Source organism: Amia ocellicauda, chromosome 7 (assembly GCF_036373705.1).
Source record: "Amia ocellicauda isolate fAmiCal2 chromosome 7, fAmiCal2.hap1, whole genome shotgun sequence".
Lineage (NCBI taxonomy): Eukaryota > Metazoa > Chordata > Actinopteri > Amiiformes > Amiidae > Amia > Amia ocellicauda.
Genome location: NC_089856.1, coordinates 13,809,718 through 13,824,736, shown reverse-complemented (window position 1 = coordinate 13,824,736; position 15,019 = coordinate 13,809,718). Strand labels below are relative to the sequence as shown.

Below are 15,019 nucleotides of genomic sequence, written 5' to 3'. Positions count from 1 at the left end.
GACAGACAGACAGGGTAGAGGTCAGGTCCTGGGTGTCTCCAGAGGTCCCTACCTTAGCTATCATTTGTCAGGAGTGTTTACAGAGTTGTTACTACAAGTGAGGTGTGTGTGTGTCGTGTGTGTATGTGTGGCGCAGGGGCCTCACCTCGGGGTGTGGCCGGCGCTCGGCGCTGTGGCTGGGCAGGTACAGGGAGGGCAGGGAGGTGTTGTGGGAGTGCAGTTCGGGCAGGCGCTGGCGGTCGATGGAGGCGGAGGAGTGTGGCCGCAGAGTGGAGGCGGTGGGTGGCGGCCGCATCGCCCGGCCCAGGCTGTTGGACTTGCTCTCCCGCCGCTGGTACTCGATGGGTGACTGCAGGGCTACAGGGAGGCAGAGATGGGACAGTGTGGGACAGGACAGTAGGAGGACGGCACGGAACAGGACAATACTGGACAGCACAGCACCATCAAGCACAATGTGGGACAGAACTGGAAAATATGGCACAGCACAGGACAGGACAGGACAGGACAGGGGAGTGCAGGACAGTAAGGGACAGGAGAGTGGAGTGGTACCATTGAGGAAGTTGCGCTGCGTCTCGAGGATCTGGCCCACAGAGCTGACCCAGGCCTCGCGTGTCTCGGGTGAGTTGGCCTGCAGCACGTAGCGCATGGTGCCACCGTCCGCCCCCCGAGAGGTCAGCACAAAGCGGCAGGGTTCACCGTCCACATAGTCCTCCACGCCCAGCCCGCTCACCTGCATGGGGGGGTGGATGCAGGGGTCATAGGTCATACTCTGAGTCTCTCTCTCTCTCTCTCTCTCTCTCTCTCTCTCTCTCTCTCTCTCTCACGCTTTCCCTCACTCTCTCACTTTCCCCCTCACTATCCCCCCCCGTCCCAGTCTCTCTCTCACTCTCTTCAAGCTCTCCCACCTTGATGCTGTTCTTGAAAATGTATCCTGGCAGAGAGAAGCCCTTCTTCCTGTCGATTGGCTCGCTGAATATGATGAGCTGCTCGAACAGGAAGACCCGCCTCTCCTTGGCGCGGGATAGGAAGCCACTGTCCTGCTCTGACACGGTGAAGGTATCCTGCTGCAGGAGCTTCCCCTGAGCTGTGATCTTCCCCTGAGAGAGAGAATAGTTAATACAGACACTCACTCACTGACAGGACACCATGCGACATTAACAGAGACGCGGAGCCGGCAGTTTCACCTCGAACCCCTGCAGACGCCCCACGTTCATCATATCGTTACAGCGCTTTGGCACAAAACACATGACCTCCACCGCTTTCTGAGAGAGAGAGAGAGGGTGTCACAGATCAAGATTTGTCCTTTGCAGTCGAGCCAAATGAACACAATTGCACAATTACAAAATGTCATAATGATAATAATAGTCTTCCAGCAGACTGGGTGCAGTCACCCCAACTTCCCCGGGACAGCTGAAGATATTACGTTTTTAGTAATTAGTAAAATACCACCCCATACTCCTATTATAACCCCCCCCACACACACACCTCCCTTCGTCCCATGACCCTCCCTACCTCCAGGGGACCTGTGTCCATGCCAGCTTTGGTGTAGTACTTTAGGAAATCCTGCAGGGGGAGACAGAGCCAACTTTGAGAGGAATTCAAGTATCATGAATTGCCACCATAAGAGCTGTACAGTTGATGTTCGTTGTGTAGCTTTTAAACACACACATGAACTTATACAAAAGGAAAAGGCAATACCAACACAGAACACTTGACACATTTGGGTGTTTTGAGTTGATGTTTTTCTTTATTACCCTGCCCTGTGACACGCTGTGCCCCTGCATTGCCTCACCTTCAGGAGCAGCTGGTACTTCATGATCCTCTGCACAGGTTTGATGAGCAGGTCATTCAGCTGCAGCCTGTGGCCCAACTGCTGCTTCAGCTCCTAGACACACAACACAGCCCGATAAAAATCACAACTTCTCTTTATTCAGCCTCCCCTGCACTGCTCACACGGGCAGTGGCTGAAATACAGAACGGAGCCAGCCAGCCCTCACCTCGAAGTAGGTGTCGATGTACTCTGAGACAATGTGCTCGGACTTGGGCTTGTTCTGGCAGTAAACCACGTACATGTGGAGGCGCCTCTCCTGTAACACACACACATACACATACACACACAAACTGCGGTCAGTACAACAGCAACACCACAGCACACAAGAATATATTCAAAATGTTATTGTCTGGTCTTCTGATTCACTGCGATTCTCCCCAGAATCCCTGGAGAGCGTTCCGGAGCGTCCTAACTGAATCCTTCCCACCAACTTAATTTATCAACAGCTGACCAGAATTACACACATACAATTAAGCAATTAAGTGTTCCACAAATGGAATGCTCAGCTGAATGACCAGGAACATGGCTGATTTAACCACAATATTCAATGAAGTGAAATCCAACCCCAGTGAGCATGTACAGTGTGCTGCCTGCAGGTGCAACCCCTGTGTGTGTGGTGAGGAGGCAGTAAATCCAGCAGTGGAGATCAGTATGGCATAGATACTGAAGTTAGCATTCTGAGTGATGGATCCCATCTATACCATCTCCATTGTGTATGTGGATGGCTGCCTGGGGGCCGAGAGGTTAGCATATGGCTTGAGTTGCAGTTACACAGCGCCAGCACTTAAAGACTGCGGCCTCCAGAGATAAGGAGCAGAAAGGTTTTTATCATTGACTAACCTCTTTCCAATATGGGCCTTAATGCTTCTAGCTCCCCCTGCACTCCCAGTCCGGCACGTTATCCATTGCAGCAATATTAGCTGCCCTTGCACAAGCCCTAACCTTCACCCCCTCCAGACATTGCTCAGTGTGTCTCCGTGTCTCGGGTCGCCACGATGGTGCGGCGGTCTGGTCACAGTGAAATAGTGATGGTGTTTCTTTTGTGGCACGAAAAATAAAAGTGCAGTAGAAGCAGCCCGTGGAAAAACCAAAGAGAAAGTAATGTGTAGTGTTTGTTTGCTTGTTTGTTTACTTGTCTTTGACCGTACAGTGGAATAGGGCTGGCAAAACATGGACTGAAATCCATCCACAGTCTGAGCAGCGTGCCAGCTGGCTGACAGTACAGACCGTCCCTGCCATCTAAACAATATTGCGCAAATAATCTGGGTTTTATTTGTTAGATATATTATATAGTTGTGACAGACCAGCCCTGTCAAGGCACAGCGGTGGGGGCAGGATTACCTCCCCATCAGCGCTGTAAGCTGCGTGTCACTCTGGTGCTCGTCAGCACTACAATGAGTGAATAGGACCTTTTGTTCAGTTGCTCTTGCCCCGATATCCCTGCAAAGGTTACTCCCATTGACTTCCCCTCACCTTCTGTCCCTGTGTTGCATCATGGTACAATCGTTACTCAGCTCAGTTGCATTATATTAAGTACCTAATCGAATCACTGTCCAGCCGTGCCTTTTCTCACCATTAATTGTTTAATTGATGCTAACGAGGAGTGCTAATTAAGTCGGTGACAGCTTAGGTGAAGTGAGCCTGGCTACAGTATGGAGTAGGGCGTGAGAGTGTGTGAAAGAGAGTGAGACCGGAAGAGGGAGGGTGTGCACACGATGGACTCACGTGTTTGATGAAGAGCTCGGCAAGTCTTGTGGGGTCGGCCACGCACTTCTCCAGCTCCCCAAGGAAATAGCTGCAGACAGACAGACAGATGGACAGGGAGGAGGGAGAAGGTCAGGTACTGTGCAGCAGTAAAAGAGGCAGTTTAATACATGTCCTTGCTCTGTCAGGGCTGTGGTTTTAACCCCACCACTCCAAAGCAGAAGAGACTGTGAAGATTTATCCTGTCATTTTGGCTAACATCACTGACAGGGCTCAGCATTTCACAGGATAAGTGTTGGGGATGATTCTGTTACGAAGATTTGGCTTTTGGGATGTAGTTGGAAAAGTGAAAGGAGTCGATGAGGATGCAGTCAAGTTGGTTATCCCAGCAGCAAGGCTCAGTTCAACTGTCACCCCGGTTTAGGTTTACTTTGAGAGCTAAGCCTGATCCAAGATACAACAGAAAAACACTGAAAGAAAAAATTGGTTGAACACTTGGACCAAGGTTCAGACCAGTTTAGGGTTTGGGCCGGGCAAGATTAAGGCTCAATGTGACCCTCCCCCGCTTATTCCTGTGAATGTAAAACCCGTATATGACTCTGCAAGGTGTTGGGGGGAAACGGGAGGCTTACTCCTTGTGCCAGTCAAAGATCTGGTGAATGTTGCCGAACACGATCTTGTCCTTCCCCCGCATGTCCTCTGGGATGCCTCGGGTGGCCATCGTGGCCATGTAGCCCTGCAGCACAAGCACAGAGTGAGCGGGTGTGGTCCAGGGACACGGAGATGCCATACAGCACTCTCTTTCTCATGCTCTCTCTCTCTCTCTATCTCCCTATTTGCTTCTCTCTGTCCCTCTTTCTCTCACTCACTCTCTCCTCCTTTCTCCCTCTCTCTCACACTGTGCATGTGCATCATACCTACCTCCACTATCAGCCCCAGGTCACTGACGTACAGTTTCTCCGTCTCTATGAGCTCCTTCAGCACATACCTGCAGGGAGAGGGCAGGGGGTATTTTATTGTATTTTATTGTTAATTTATGAAGGGAGAAAACTTTATACATCGCACTAAAACCTAGTCCTATCATTTAGTCCGATCGCATTTTGTACATAGCTTTTAACTTTTCCTTTGTACTGTTATCGTGTCCCCACTCCCTTTTTTGACATGGTGCTTATCACAAAATGGCACCCTGAATGATTAAGCTGGGTTATTTTATTCAGTAGTTTTCGCTCTTAACTTACTGTGCTCTCTGTTTAATTAATGCAATACATTTTCATTTGCAATCTTCCAAGACATGGCATCACCACACTTAACCTGAATTTTTGCCATCTTTTTCTTCAATGATCTACTTAAACGTGCTTAGTGCGTGTTGTGGCTGCCTGACCAATCGGGACAGCGAGAGACTGATCTGATTCTGGCTTGTGATTGGTGGGATACCTACATGCTCTTCTCTAAGGCACTCCTCCTCTCCTCCTCACTGTCCACTGTGGCAGACGATTGGCTGGAGACATCATCCAGCAGGGTGGAGCCATCGTCGTCTTGCAGCTGATTGGAGGTCTGGGGATCCTTGGGGGGAGAGGAGACGAACAACAGTGTTCAAATGACATGGCTGCCTGAACAGGAGGTGTGGTAGGTATTGCGTTCCGCATGTCTGAACATCCCTCTGTAAACCAGAGACCTGTGGACATCTACTATGACAGGTCTCCAGCCCTGATCCTGGAGAGACATACGACGTTACCTTAACTTTTGAATTCCTTCGAATTTGCTGAATTAAATTCTTGCAGCAGCTCATTTCTATGTTTTCAAATTGACAAAATGGCCAGCCATAACAGAGCAGGGATCTGGACTGGGTAGCAGACTGAGTGAGACTGCTTTTTATAGGGAAAATGATCTGCAATGCAAAAACACTTTAGATTTATGAGGTATTTCAAATGAAACGTAAATCTCTTGAAAAAAACAAAAAATATGTATGGACAGTAAGTACAGAATGCATCCCCTCTCTCTTTCTCTCTCTCTCTCTCAGCACACAAGGCTGCCACGACTCAAACCCAGGTCCAAACACAGGCAGACTGACTGGGAGGGAGGAGGGGGATACAGAGACTTGCAGTAGCTGTGGGGGATCTGGAACCCAAGGCGAAGCATGAATGTAAAACAAAATCGAGATGAAGAGCAAAAGAAAGAAGAGAAGGAGAAAAAGAGAGCTCATCCTGAGAATGTGGGCTGCCATCTGCAGTTCGGGTTGCCTTTGGAAAATATGACTGTGCTGTTTCCACAAACTGATCTTCCTGTAGCTGGACTAATCTCTGTGGTTTTTAACTGCATCGCATGTGTGCATTTATTTCAATGGTGAATCTGGAGAGATTACTCTTAATCAAGATCCTTTGGAGCCAAGGAGAGAGAGAGAGGGACAGAAAGAAATGTAGGAGAGAGAGAGAGACAGAGCCCTAAGTTTGGGGTGGTGCAGGTTGCCAGGGTGACGGGAGATTAGAGCTCCAGCCAGCTGTGGAGCTGATAGAGTGGTAACGGGGGAGAGAGAGATTGCCACTGATAGCACTCTGAGCTGCAGCTTCCAGAGACGGGACACAGACACAGCAGTCTGACTGCCGCCCCCACTCCCTGTGCCCCCGACATGCGGCGCACGTCTTCGCGCTCGTATGCCTCTGCCATAACACTCTGTAAACAGGGTTTCTTAAGAAATGCACTGCTAGGTCATGCAGCCATGAGGTGTGAATGGTATACGTAATGTGCGTCCTTGGTTTATGTGGCTGTGCTGTTCTGTGTTTCACTGTGCTGTGTTTCACTGTGCTGATTTGCAGTGCTGTGTTTTGTTTCACTGCGCTGTGCTGTGTTTCACTGTGCTGTGATTTACTGTGCTGTGCTGTGTTTCACTGTGCTGTGCTAACTCAGCCACATGCCCAGCGTCTCCACTCATTATGCATTTAAGAACTCCACACCTCACAAAGCAAGATTTTTTTTTTCCCCTTGGATTTCTCTAATTTTGCTCACCGAAGGCTCTGTTTGTGTTTTGGTTCATGTGGAGTCCATCACATGCACTTCTGTATTGCGTAACAGTGAAAGCATGCAGACTGGAGCCAAGTGCCTCTACCAGCCTGTCCTCTCCTCTCCTATGGTGTCCAAAACTGTGCTGTTCTGAGCTGTGTTTTACTGAGCTGTGCCGTGTCAGGCCGTGCCGTACTATGCGGTGTGCTGACCTTTCTCTGGTCCTAGTCCTGTTTAAACCCACCCTAGTTTTAACCCCTGACCCCATTAAAGTATGATCCTTGCCTTATGCCTTAATTTAGTTTTAGAACTTCTCCCAGAGTCGGGGAGGAGGTGAGAGGTAACCCTACGCATGACCTTATTCATAAACCCCGCACCGACCCCTACCCGTCCCTTAACCCTGAGTGGAGCTGTAACTTCAAAGCAGGCCTGTGGATGGAGGCTGGGGAGCTAGTCGTCCTAACCCCACCCCCTGCTTTCCAGCCTGTGAGGTGAGCGTGTTATTCATGTGATTATTCCTAGCCCCTGTGTTAAAGAACTTTTTTTGGTTGCTTTTTGCTGTCGGTGTTGTTAATGTTGGTTTCTGTAAGGCTGCACAGAGAAACGCCCTAGTTTTAAAGCTCAGAATCTCTCTCCCTTTTCCCTCTCTCTCTCTCTCTCTCTCTCTCTCTCTCTCTACATTCTTCTGCCAAGGACTACTGACAGGTTCCTCCTTGAGACTGATGTTTTCCAGATGTTCACTAGCAAACCAATCCAAGAAAAGACCTTTCTTATTTATTTTTAACGTTTTAGTTTTCATTTTTGGGGGGTTGGTTGTGGTTGGTTGTGGTTGAGGAAAAGCGAGAGAGAGTTAATTCTCTGAGAGTTTTCATGAATAGCTGAGATCATGATATTGTATTTATTTTTAAATAGCAGAACCTTTATTCCTATGAGAAATGACTGTTTGGCAAAGGCCTGGTGCCTCTGTCATTTTAGCTGATCGACACTGGGTCTGCAGTCGCAGTTTCAAACGGGCCAGAATATGTTCATTTATTCAATAATTACAGTGTCAACTAAAAAGCACAAGAATACATATAAGCTTGATAAACAAACAGAGGTCCTGCATGAATTTTACTGACAGACTGACCCTGAGAGACACTGCACCGGCCCAAGACCACCGGCGCACTTGCCACATAACACCAAGCATGAAATAGAGTGAACCCCAAACACTCTCGGTAGCTTTAGCCTCACTGCGTATCCTGATGTGGGGCCCCCTCGCAGAAGGTGGATGTTTAGACCATGTCTACTTTAACTCATTAGCACATCATTAGTGTTGCTCACCACAGTTATGGAAAACCCAAAAAAGCTCTCGCTCAATCTTTCTCTCTCCCTGTCTCTCTCTGTCTCTCTGTCTTTGTCTTTCTCTCTCTCTCTGTCAATCACTCTGTCTCTGTCTCTCGCTCTCTCTCTCCGTTTCTTCCCCCCTATCTGTTCCTAGGGGGCTGTTAGTGGCAGTAGTGACTCACTTTTTGGCAAGCAGCAATAAGTACCAAGATCATTTCTTGCAGTTCATCAAGAGAGAGAAGCAGTGGGGAAGAGGGGGCTGAAGGGGATAAGAGAGTAATGAATCTCATACTACAGAAAGGAAAAAAAAAATGTATACACACACACTCTCAAACATATTTTTATAACCCCGTCAGCAAAGCTACATTTTGTTCTGAAAATATTGACACATTGACAGAGAGCTGGCTGGGGGGGTTGCGCCGCATGATATTGACTATAGAGCAGCAAGACTGTTCCTCTGGGCTGAACTGACACACCTCCAGTGGTGTGTTAACGCAGTCACACTGAAAACCGCACCGCACTCCAGGCTCTACCCTGACTACCAGCGCAGTAACAGTGCATCTGCCCAGGGCATTACTGCGGCCATGGAAAAATACCTGTTTGTGAAGGAATTACCCTTTCACATGCACTGCCTTATAAAAATAAATTAGTTAATTAAGTACCGGGATAACAGGCAAATACCATGAGACACAATGTTGTTTAATAAGGTGTGGTATGGTATAATACAGTATAGTATAGTCTATTCTAGTATAGTGGAGTACAGTATAGTGTAGTATAGTGTAGTATAGTACCGTATCCCTTGTATCCCTAGTATTAGTTCCCTTGTTTTAGTTATTGATCAACTTGATCGAATTGATTGGTTGAGTGGATGATCACTTGGCGCAGGTCTTACCTCTGTCAGGGTGGCAGTGCAGTCACCCTGTAGCAGCTGGGACAGGTAGCTGTGCGTCTGGGGGGTCCCTGGCTCTGACCCTCCCTCGCACCCCCCGGGGCCGTCCCTCCACTCCTGCAAGAGAGACACTGCAATCAGCCCCCCGACCATCACACTGTATGACATTATTGCCCCCCACCACTCATTTTAACATCCCACATTTTCCCTGACTGATTTTTAAATTCAATGATGCCCCTATTCACTGTTGTGTTGACTTATAAATCCCCCTCCTCTACCTATTCTTCTCTCCTTCCTTCTTCCACCTTCTCCTCCTTTTCCTCCCTCCTCCCCTTCACTCCTCCTCCTTCTATTGCCCCCTCTCTCTTCTCCTCCTTACACTCCTCCTATCCTCCCTCATCCCCCCTTCCTCCTCCTCACCAGCTCCTTCCTGTTTGGGGGCAGGATACTGTCGCTGTCACCATGGCACACGGGGGCCTCCAGCTCAGGGCTGTGGCTGGGCAGGTGGGGGGGTCTGCCTTCCAGTCTCTTCACCTGGCGCTCGCCCTTGCCACCAACCCCCCCGGCGCTGAGCTTTCGAACAGGATTGGTTAGCCACTTCTTCAGGGTGCTGACAGAGCGACGTGTGCTGGGAGAAGGTGGGGGGGAGCTGCCGGACGCCTGGGGCTGCACTGAGGCCGCCGATGCAGAGAGACTCCCCTCACTGCCCGCCACCGAGTATGACTCTGCATAGACAGAGAGAGTGAGAGAGAGAGAGAGAGAGAGAGAGGGTCATCCCTGTCCTGTACTGAGCATGACTGTTTGCAGAGAGAGAGAGAGAGAGAGATGGACATGGCGTCTTTGTCTTTTGAGTCTGACTCTGGGTACCTTACCTACATTGCTCCAGTACAAACCCAGCAGTATAAATGGTTAATTGTATGTACTGTGAAATAATGTGATGTACTGTAACAATTGTAAGTCACCCTGAATGAGGGGGTCTGCTAAGAAATGTAATAATAAAATCCGACACTCTCCAGCCCCCACCTCTCAGCTTAACACCCCCCATCTCTCTCCCCCTGTCCTTAACTCTATTACCATCACCACTGCCAACCCACACCAATTCTCTCGTCTCTCTTTCTGTTTCTCTCTCACCCTGTCTTTATCCTTCACTCCGCCACTCTCTCACACACTGTCTCTCTTTCTGTTTATCTGCCCTTTATAACATATGATCTCTGCCGACTCATCTCCAGTTACGAGCAGATCCCAGAACCACCCCCCCCTCATTCCATTCCAACAGGAAATGGGGCCATGAAGGGAGCCAAACGGTGACCTTTGACCTCGTCTTCCGGGACGGGTGATAAGCAGATTGAAGTGTCATATTTCCTAAAGCATCCTCATGACTAAGAAGAGACACTGCCATCATCTCACCGGTCTCCTTTCCCCTGTCTCTCTCTTTCTCTCTCTTTAGTTCAATCCATCCAGACCTGTTTTGCATTCTCGCTCGTTGCCTGAAAAGAGACATGCATGGCACTCGGTCAGCTTTAGCACCTCCCCTTGTCCCTTGTATTTAAAACACAACCCAAGAAAACTCATGATTACTACAGATTTAAAAAAATTACAAATTATCTTGCGTTAATCTTGATTAGGTTTACTGATTGAGAGTGTGTGTTCTCTTCTGAATGCGAAGATTAGATTAGATTAGATATTACATGGTCAAACCTGATATGATTTATGATGGGAGAATCTGATCTGAGATTTATGGGATGCCAGTATCTGCTTCTGACTTGCTGACCTAGACCTGAGGTCCAACCCCCAGGCCACACGTTAACAGTCATGTTACAGTAAAAACTACAGTAAACAAACCATTCAGATTATCCAAGGAAAAAACTCATGAGTTGCTATAATGTGCAACGACTCTAAAAATCAAAGTTTTCGGCTATTTTTTAATGTTATTTTATGTGTACTACAGAGACGTCACTTTTGTTTTCCTCCAGGAGTGGTGCTGGCGAGCGAGGCTGTGTGAAAACAACCTGCAGACGCAGACGGAGCTGCGTGTGGCCGCTGTGTGGGTGCAGGAGGAGTCTGAGTCATATCCCAGATATCCCTCCTCACCTGGCACTCACGCTGCAGTGTACTTCAGAGCTGTCTAGTGGCCCAGAGAGGATGTTCTTATTATTAGTCTGTATGAAGTCTGTACTGCGTGTGGTATGTAGCATGTAGCATGCAGCCTGTGTGGTCGACTCTCGGATTTGAGCCCACTGTCAAAATGTAAAGTTCGGAGGTCCTCATGGGGCCCACGGTCACGGGGGTCAGAATGCGTCCATCTCTTGTGTAGAGGGTGTTACTTATGCACACTTGTGCCGCTGCATAAATAACATGTGGTGATATGATGCACAGCCTGCATTGGCCAGGAAAACACTTCAAGAAATGAATCAAAACTACACTCCCAAACATTCATGAGTCTGCCTGCCTGCCTGTCTATCTGTCTGTCTGTCTACAGAACCCTGCACCCAGCACAAAGTCCATGCTGTACCCCATACCTGGTGGTGTGTTGGTGCCTGCTCTGTTTTGAGTTTGGCATTGTGCTGCATGCATACAACCCTGACACAGCTGTGCCAGACTCTTTCATGGCGTGCCCTGGTGCAGTGAGGACTCCCCCCAGCTGTGCTCCTGTCTCACAGCCAGCTCTATAGTGGTCCCTTCCCAGCACTCTATATATAGATAGAAACCTGAGCTGGACTAGGGGTGTGATCTGTCAGTAAGAGTCTGCCTGTCTGTTTGTCTGCCTGTCTCTCCCTTTATCACACAGTTCAAAGAGAATCTGCAGGTTCTGGGGTGAGAATGGCATCCATAACAGGCTTCACTGGTGACAGTGTGTACCTCTTGACACCAGCATTCCTGTGCCACTGGGAAGGCTGTTATATTGGCCCTCATCAAACATGGCCGCAGCTGTCTGAAAGTGTGATTCCCACAGTACCTCTGCGCCCGTAGGGGTGGAAGCTAGTGGGCTGCATTAACTACGCTGCTCAAAACAAACTGGTTGACATTGTGGTCCAACCCTATGATCCCACCTTCCCTACCCCGGAGTTTTCTGACATCCAATGAAGACATAAAAAAAATCTAACAACGAACAAAACGATTAGTTAATTAATGGAGGACCCTGGATTGGGTCCCTGCCCGACCCCGTCTCTGCCAGGGCGGCTCTGCGGTGCACAGCTGTCAGGCTATGTACAGATACGTACAGACCCAGGCCCCTCTCCTGTCTGCAGTAATGGATGTCTGCTTGCCCACAACATATTTCCAGTCAGCAGTTAGCATGCTGCCTAACCGGGGCCTAGTGGAAAACATCAAAGCACGGATTAGAAGCATTACTGTACCCCTCCTCCTATCGCCCTCCCTCCCTCCCTCGCTCCCTCACTCCCTCACTCCCTCAGTTTTATGTAGCACATTTCTGTGGGTGCCAAGTACACAACTATTATTAACTGATCATTGCTTTTTTCCCTATCAGTGCCATAAATAGGCACACATTTTATATTTGCTTGCTTTTTAGTATTTAGTGTTTTTTTAAACCTAAGATTGGACAGTTTTTTTTTTATTTCCTGCACAAGCCATATAGAAGTACCCCCATAGCAAAAGCCATACAGGACAATACAGCACGCAGCCGTGTGGTGCAGCACAGTGTAATCAGGGGCTGAAGCAGGGAGGGGAGACCAGGACAACAACCGCAGGCCAAATACAGCGAATCCAAACCTGGGCCAAAACTGTTTTCTAGTGCCAACTGACCGTGTAGCCTTCGAGGAGACACCACATGAGCTTTAAAGGAGAACACTCATCTCATTTCCAATCTGCATGCACTGCCAAACTAGGGGAGAAACATCCCTGAGTCGTTTGTTTTCTTATTCCGATCTTTTCCTCCTCCGCTATCGCTCCCAGTCCAGTGCGTCCCTGTCCATCCCTCCGCCCGTGTCCACAGCTCTCCGCATCCCCACTCCACACACACAAGCAGGAAAAAAAACAGCACACTAATGAGCTGACGATAATGGGGGGGTGAGAGTCTCCGAACCTGAGAGGGCAACGTCTCCCCCGAGGGATGAGGAAGCAGCAAGTCCTCCTTATCAGCTCTGGAAAGTGTGACTGAGATCATCGCATTCAGCTCTTCCTCCCTCCTCCTCCTCTCTCTCTCTCTTTCTCTCTCTCTTTCTCTCTCTGTCACTTTATCTTCATTACTTTTATTACTTTTATTCTTGTTTCTAAGCAGAAGGCTAATATTAAACCTTTTTCTTTTTTCTTTTATATAAATAGTACGCTCTGTAGACCGATCTCGTTGTGCCAATGATATAATTAATGTATGTTATTGTATAACATGATTGTAGAGATTTGATTGTAGAGATTTGCACACACACATACGAACACACACACACACACCAGCCAATGCCAGTAGCAGCACTGAGCTGATCAGCATGAATGTAAAGCACATCAGAACAAGGCCAAGCTTATTTGGTGTCAAGCTGGGCTGTATGAGCCTGGCATCACGCAGGGCCTGGGGCAGACTATCACACAGGGCTGATGGGAGCTATAGTGGATAACTGCAGTATTTGCAGTAGTAATATCATTATCATGGGTTTATGGAGCAGAAGATAAAAGCAGCAGCAATTCTGGCCTACACCACGTACAACCTCTGCACCGCGCCTCTCCCAGAGTCCTAATTTTACAGTCGCCCAACCACCAAAACACCCCCCACCCCATCACCTCCCCACACACTCTATCTCTCAGATTCAAATCATCAGAGATTGGTCCAAACTAAACAATGGTGCCTATAGAGACCGGTTGAAGATTAGGCCCTTCAGCTTTCATTCGAAACCAGATTATATGCAAAACCGTACTACAGAGAAAAAATATTGAAATCAGTTGGTGCACTTCCTGCAGCCTTGTTTCTGAGATACATACACACATGCGCACACATACACACCACACTAACATGCATAAACACATACACACATGCGCAGACAAACACACTCACTCAAACACACACTCCTCTGATACTGACAGCATCTTATCTTGCATTTCAGCAGAACTAGCGTGTAGCCACAGCACAGTCTATTTAATACCTTCAGCCCTGCGTTGCGAGTTACCCGTCTCAACACCTATTGTGACGCTGGGATAAGAAGATGGGGCGTAATCTGTCTGTTGTGGACGAATTGCACCCAGAACAGGATTACCGGCGCCAGGGCACGTCCTGTAGACATGGATCGCCACTGGAGCAAATAAACTGCACACAAGGCACCACTATTAGGCTGGCAATGCAAGTTCTGCTGAGCAAGGCATAGGACAACTACACCGGAAGAGAGAGCATCAGATTACTGCCGGGGTCGTAGCAGCTATCACTGACACATGAATTTCAGAGCCACGAGTCTTGGCGCAGTGCTAGTGTGGGTCAGCGGGCGTGTTTCTGGTCCTCGAAATGCCATTATCGCTCGGGGCAACCTGTCTGGGGGTGGGTGTGGGCTCCAGGCCCTTCTTCCCTGCCCCATTAACAAACAGACACCTCCCCTGCTGATGACAGATGCTGTGCAGTTGTGCCCTGCTTGCACAAGAAGCCCTATTGTGTCCCCATGTGTGGGCATTGTGTGCGTTGTTGTGTGTGAGTTGTGTGTGCTGTGTGTTTGTGTACATTTAAATGTTTTCATTTGGATTTTGGAAGGCTCTGTGACCCGCCGCAGGGCTGTTGCTGTGCAATTGCTCCCTGCCCTAATCAGAGCTGACACGGCTCTTCCCCACCGCCTCCCCTCCTCCATTCCTCCCCCCACCGCTCACAGCAGCCTGCATACCTTCAGCGCACCGCTATGATCCCCCCCCAACAACGAGAGAACAAACAGCAGTCGATAATTCCTCCCTGCATCCCCCCCGACACACACACACACCTCCGGGGCAACAGGTCAGAGCACTGCAGATATATCTAGGCAAAGGTCAGTGCTAGCAGACAGAGGAGGGTGTTGATGAGTGGTAGCTTTTAACTGAAGTCTGCCTAGAGAGGACTGAGAGACAATCTACCACTGTGGGGGGGATACTGGGGCAGCCTCCTCCTCACAGGGGGAAACAGCACCGACTGCAAAAAAAAGAAGCATTGCTTGCTTTGTGCCTTTATAATCCGGGTCAATTGAGACTGTCCCCCCAAAATCCAGCAATATGGACATCAATGTGATAGACAGAGAGATGGAGTGAAAGAGAGAGAGAGAGCTAGAGGGAGAAAGATAGAGTGAGAGAAAGGAAGAGAGAGGGAGAGACAGAAAGAGATA

General features: G+C 48.8%; 1 protein-coding gene across 3 annotated transcripts in view; it reads right to left on the bottom strand.

Moving 5' to 3' along the window:
* LOC136752869 (rho guanine nucleotide exchange factor 25) overlaps positions 1–15,019 on the bottom strand; it is a 43,658-nt gene that overhangs the window by 4,379 nt on the left and 24,260 nt on the right. For 2 of the 3 annotated variants that reach the window (XM_066708552.1, XM_066708554.1), the window contains 13 exons: positions 9,165–9,469; positions 8,748–8,861; positions 4,974–5,098; positions 4,457–4,523; positions 4,168–4,271; positions 3,557–3,626; positions 1,998–2,087; positions 1,793–1,885; positions 1,513–1,563; positions 1,185–1,262; positions 906–1,097; positions 550–730; positions 146–357 (listed from right to left, as the gene is read on the bottom strand). In XM_066708552.1, coding sequence (XP_066564649.1) covers positions 146–357; positions 550–730; positions 906–1,097; positions 1,185–1,262; positions 1,513–1,563; positions 1,793–1,885; positions 1,998–2,087; positions 3,557–3,626; positions 4,168–4,271; positions 4,457–4,523; positions 4,974–5,098; positions 8,748–8,861; positions 9,165–9,469 — 1,682 coding nt within the window. The remainder of the gene's footprint in view (positions 1–145; positions 358–549; positions 731–905; positions 1,098–1,184; positions 1,263–1,512; positions 1,564–1,792; positions 1,886–1,997; positions 2,088–3,556; positions 3,627–4,167; positions 4,272–4,456; positions 4,524–4,973; positions 5,099–8,747; positions 8,862–9,164; positions 9,470–15,019) is intronic. The other variant, XM_066708553.1, reaches the window with a different exon arrangement.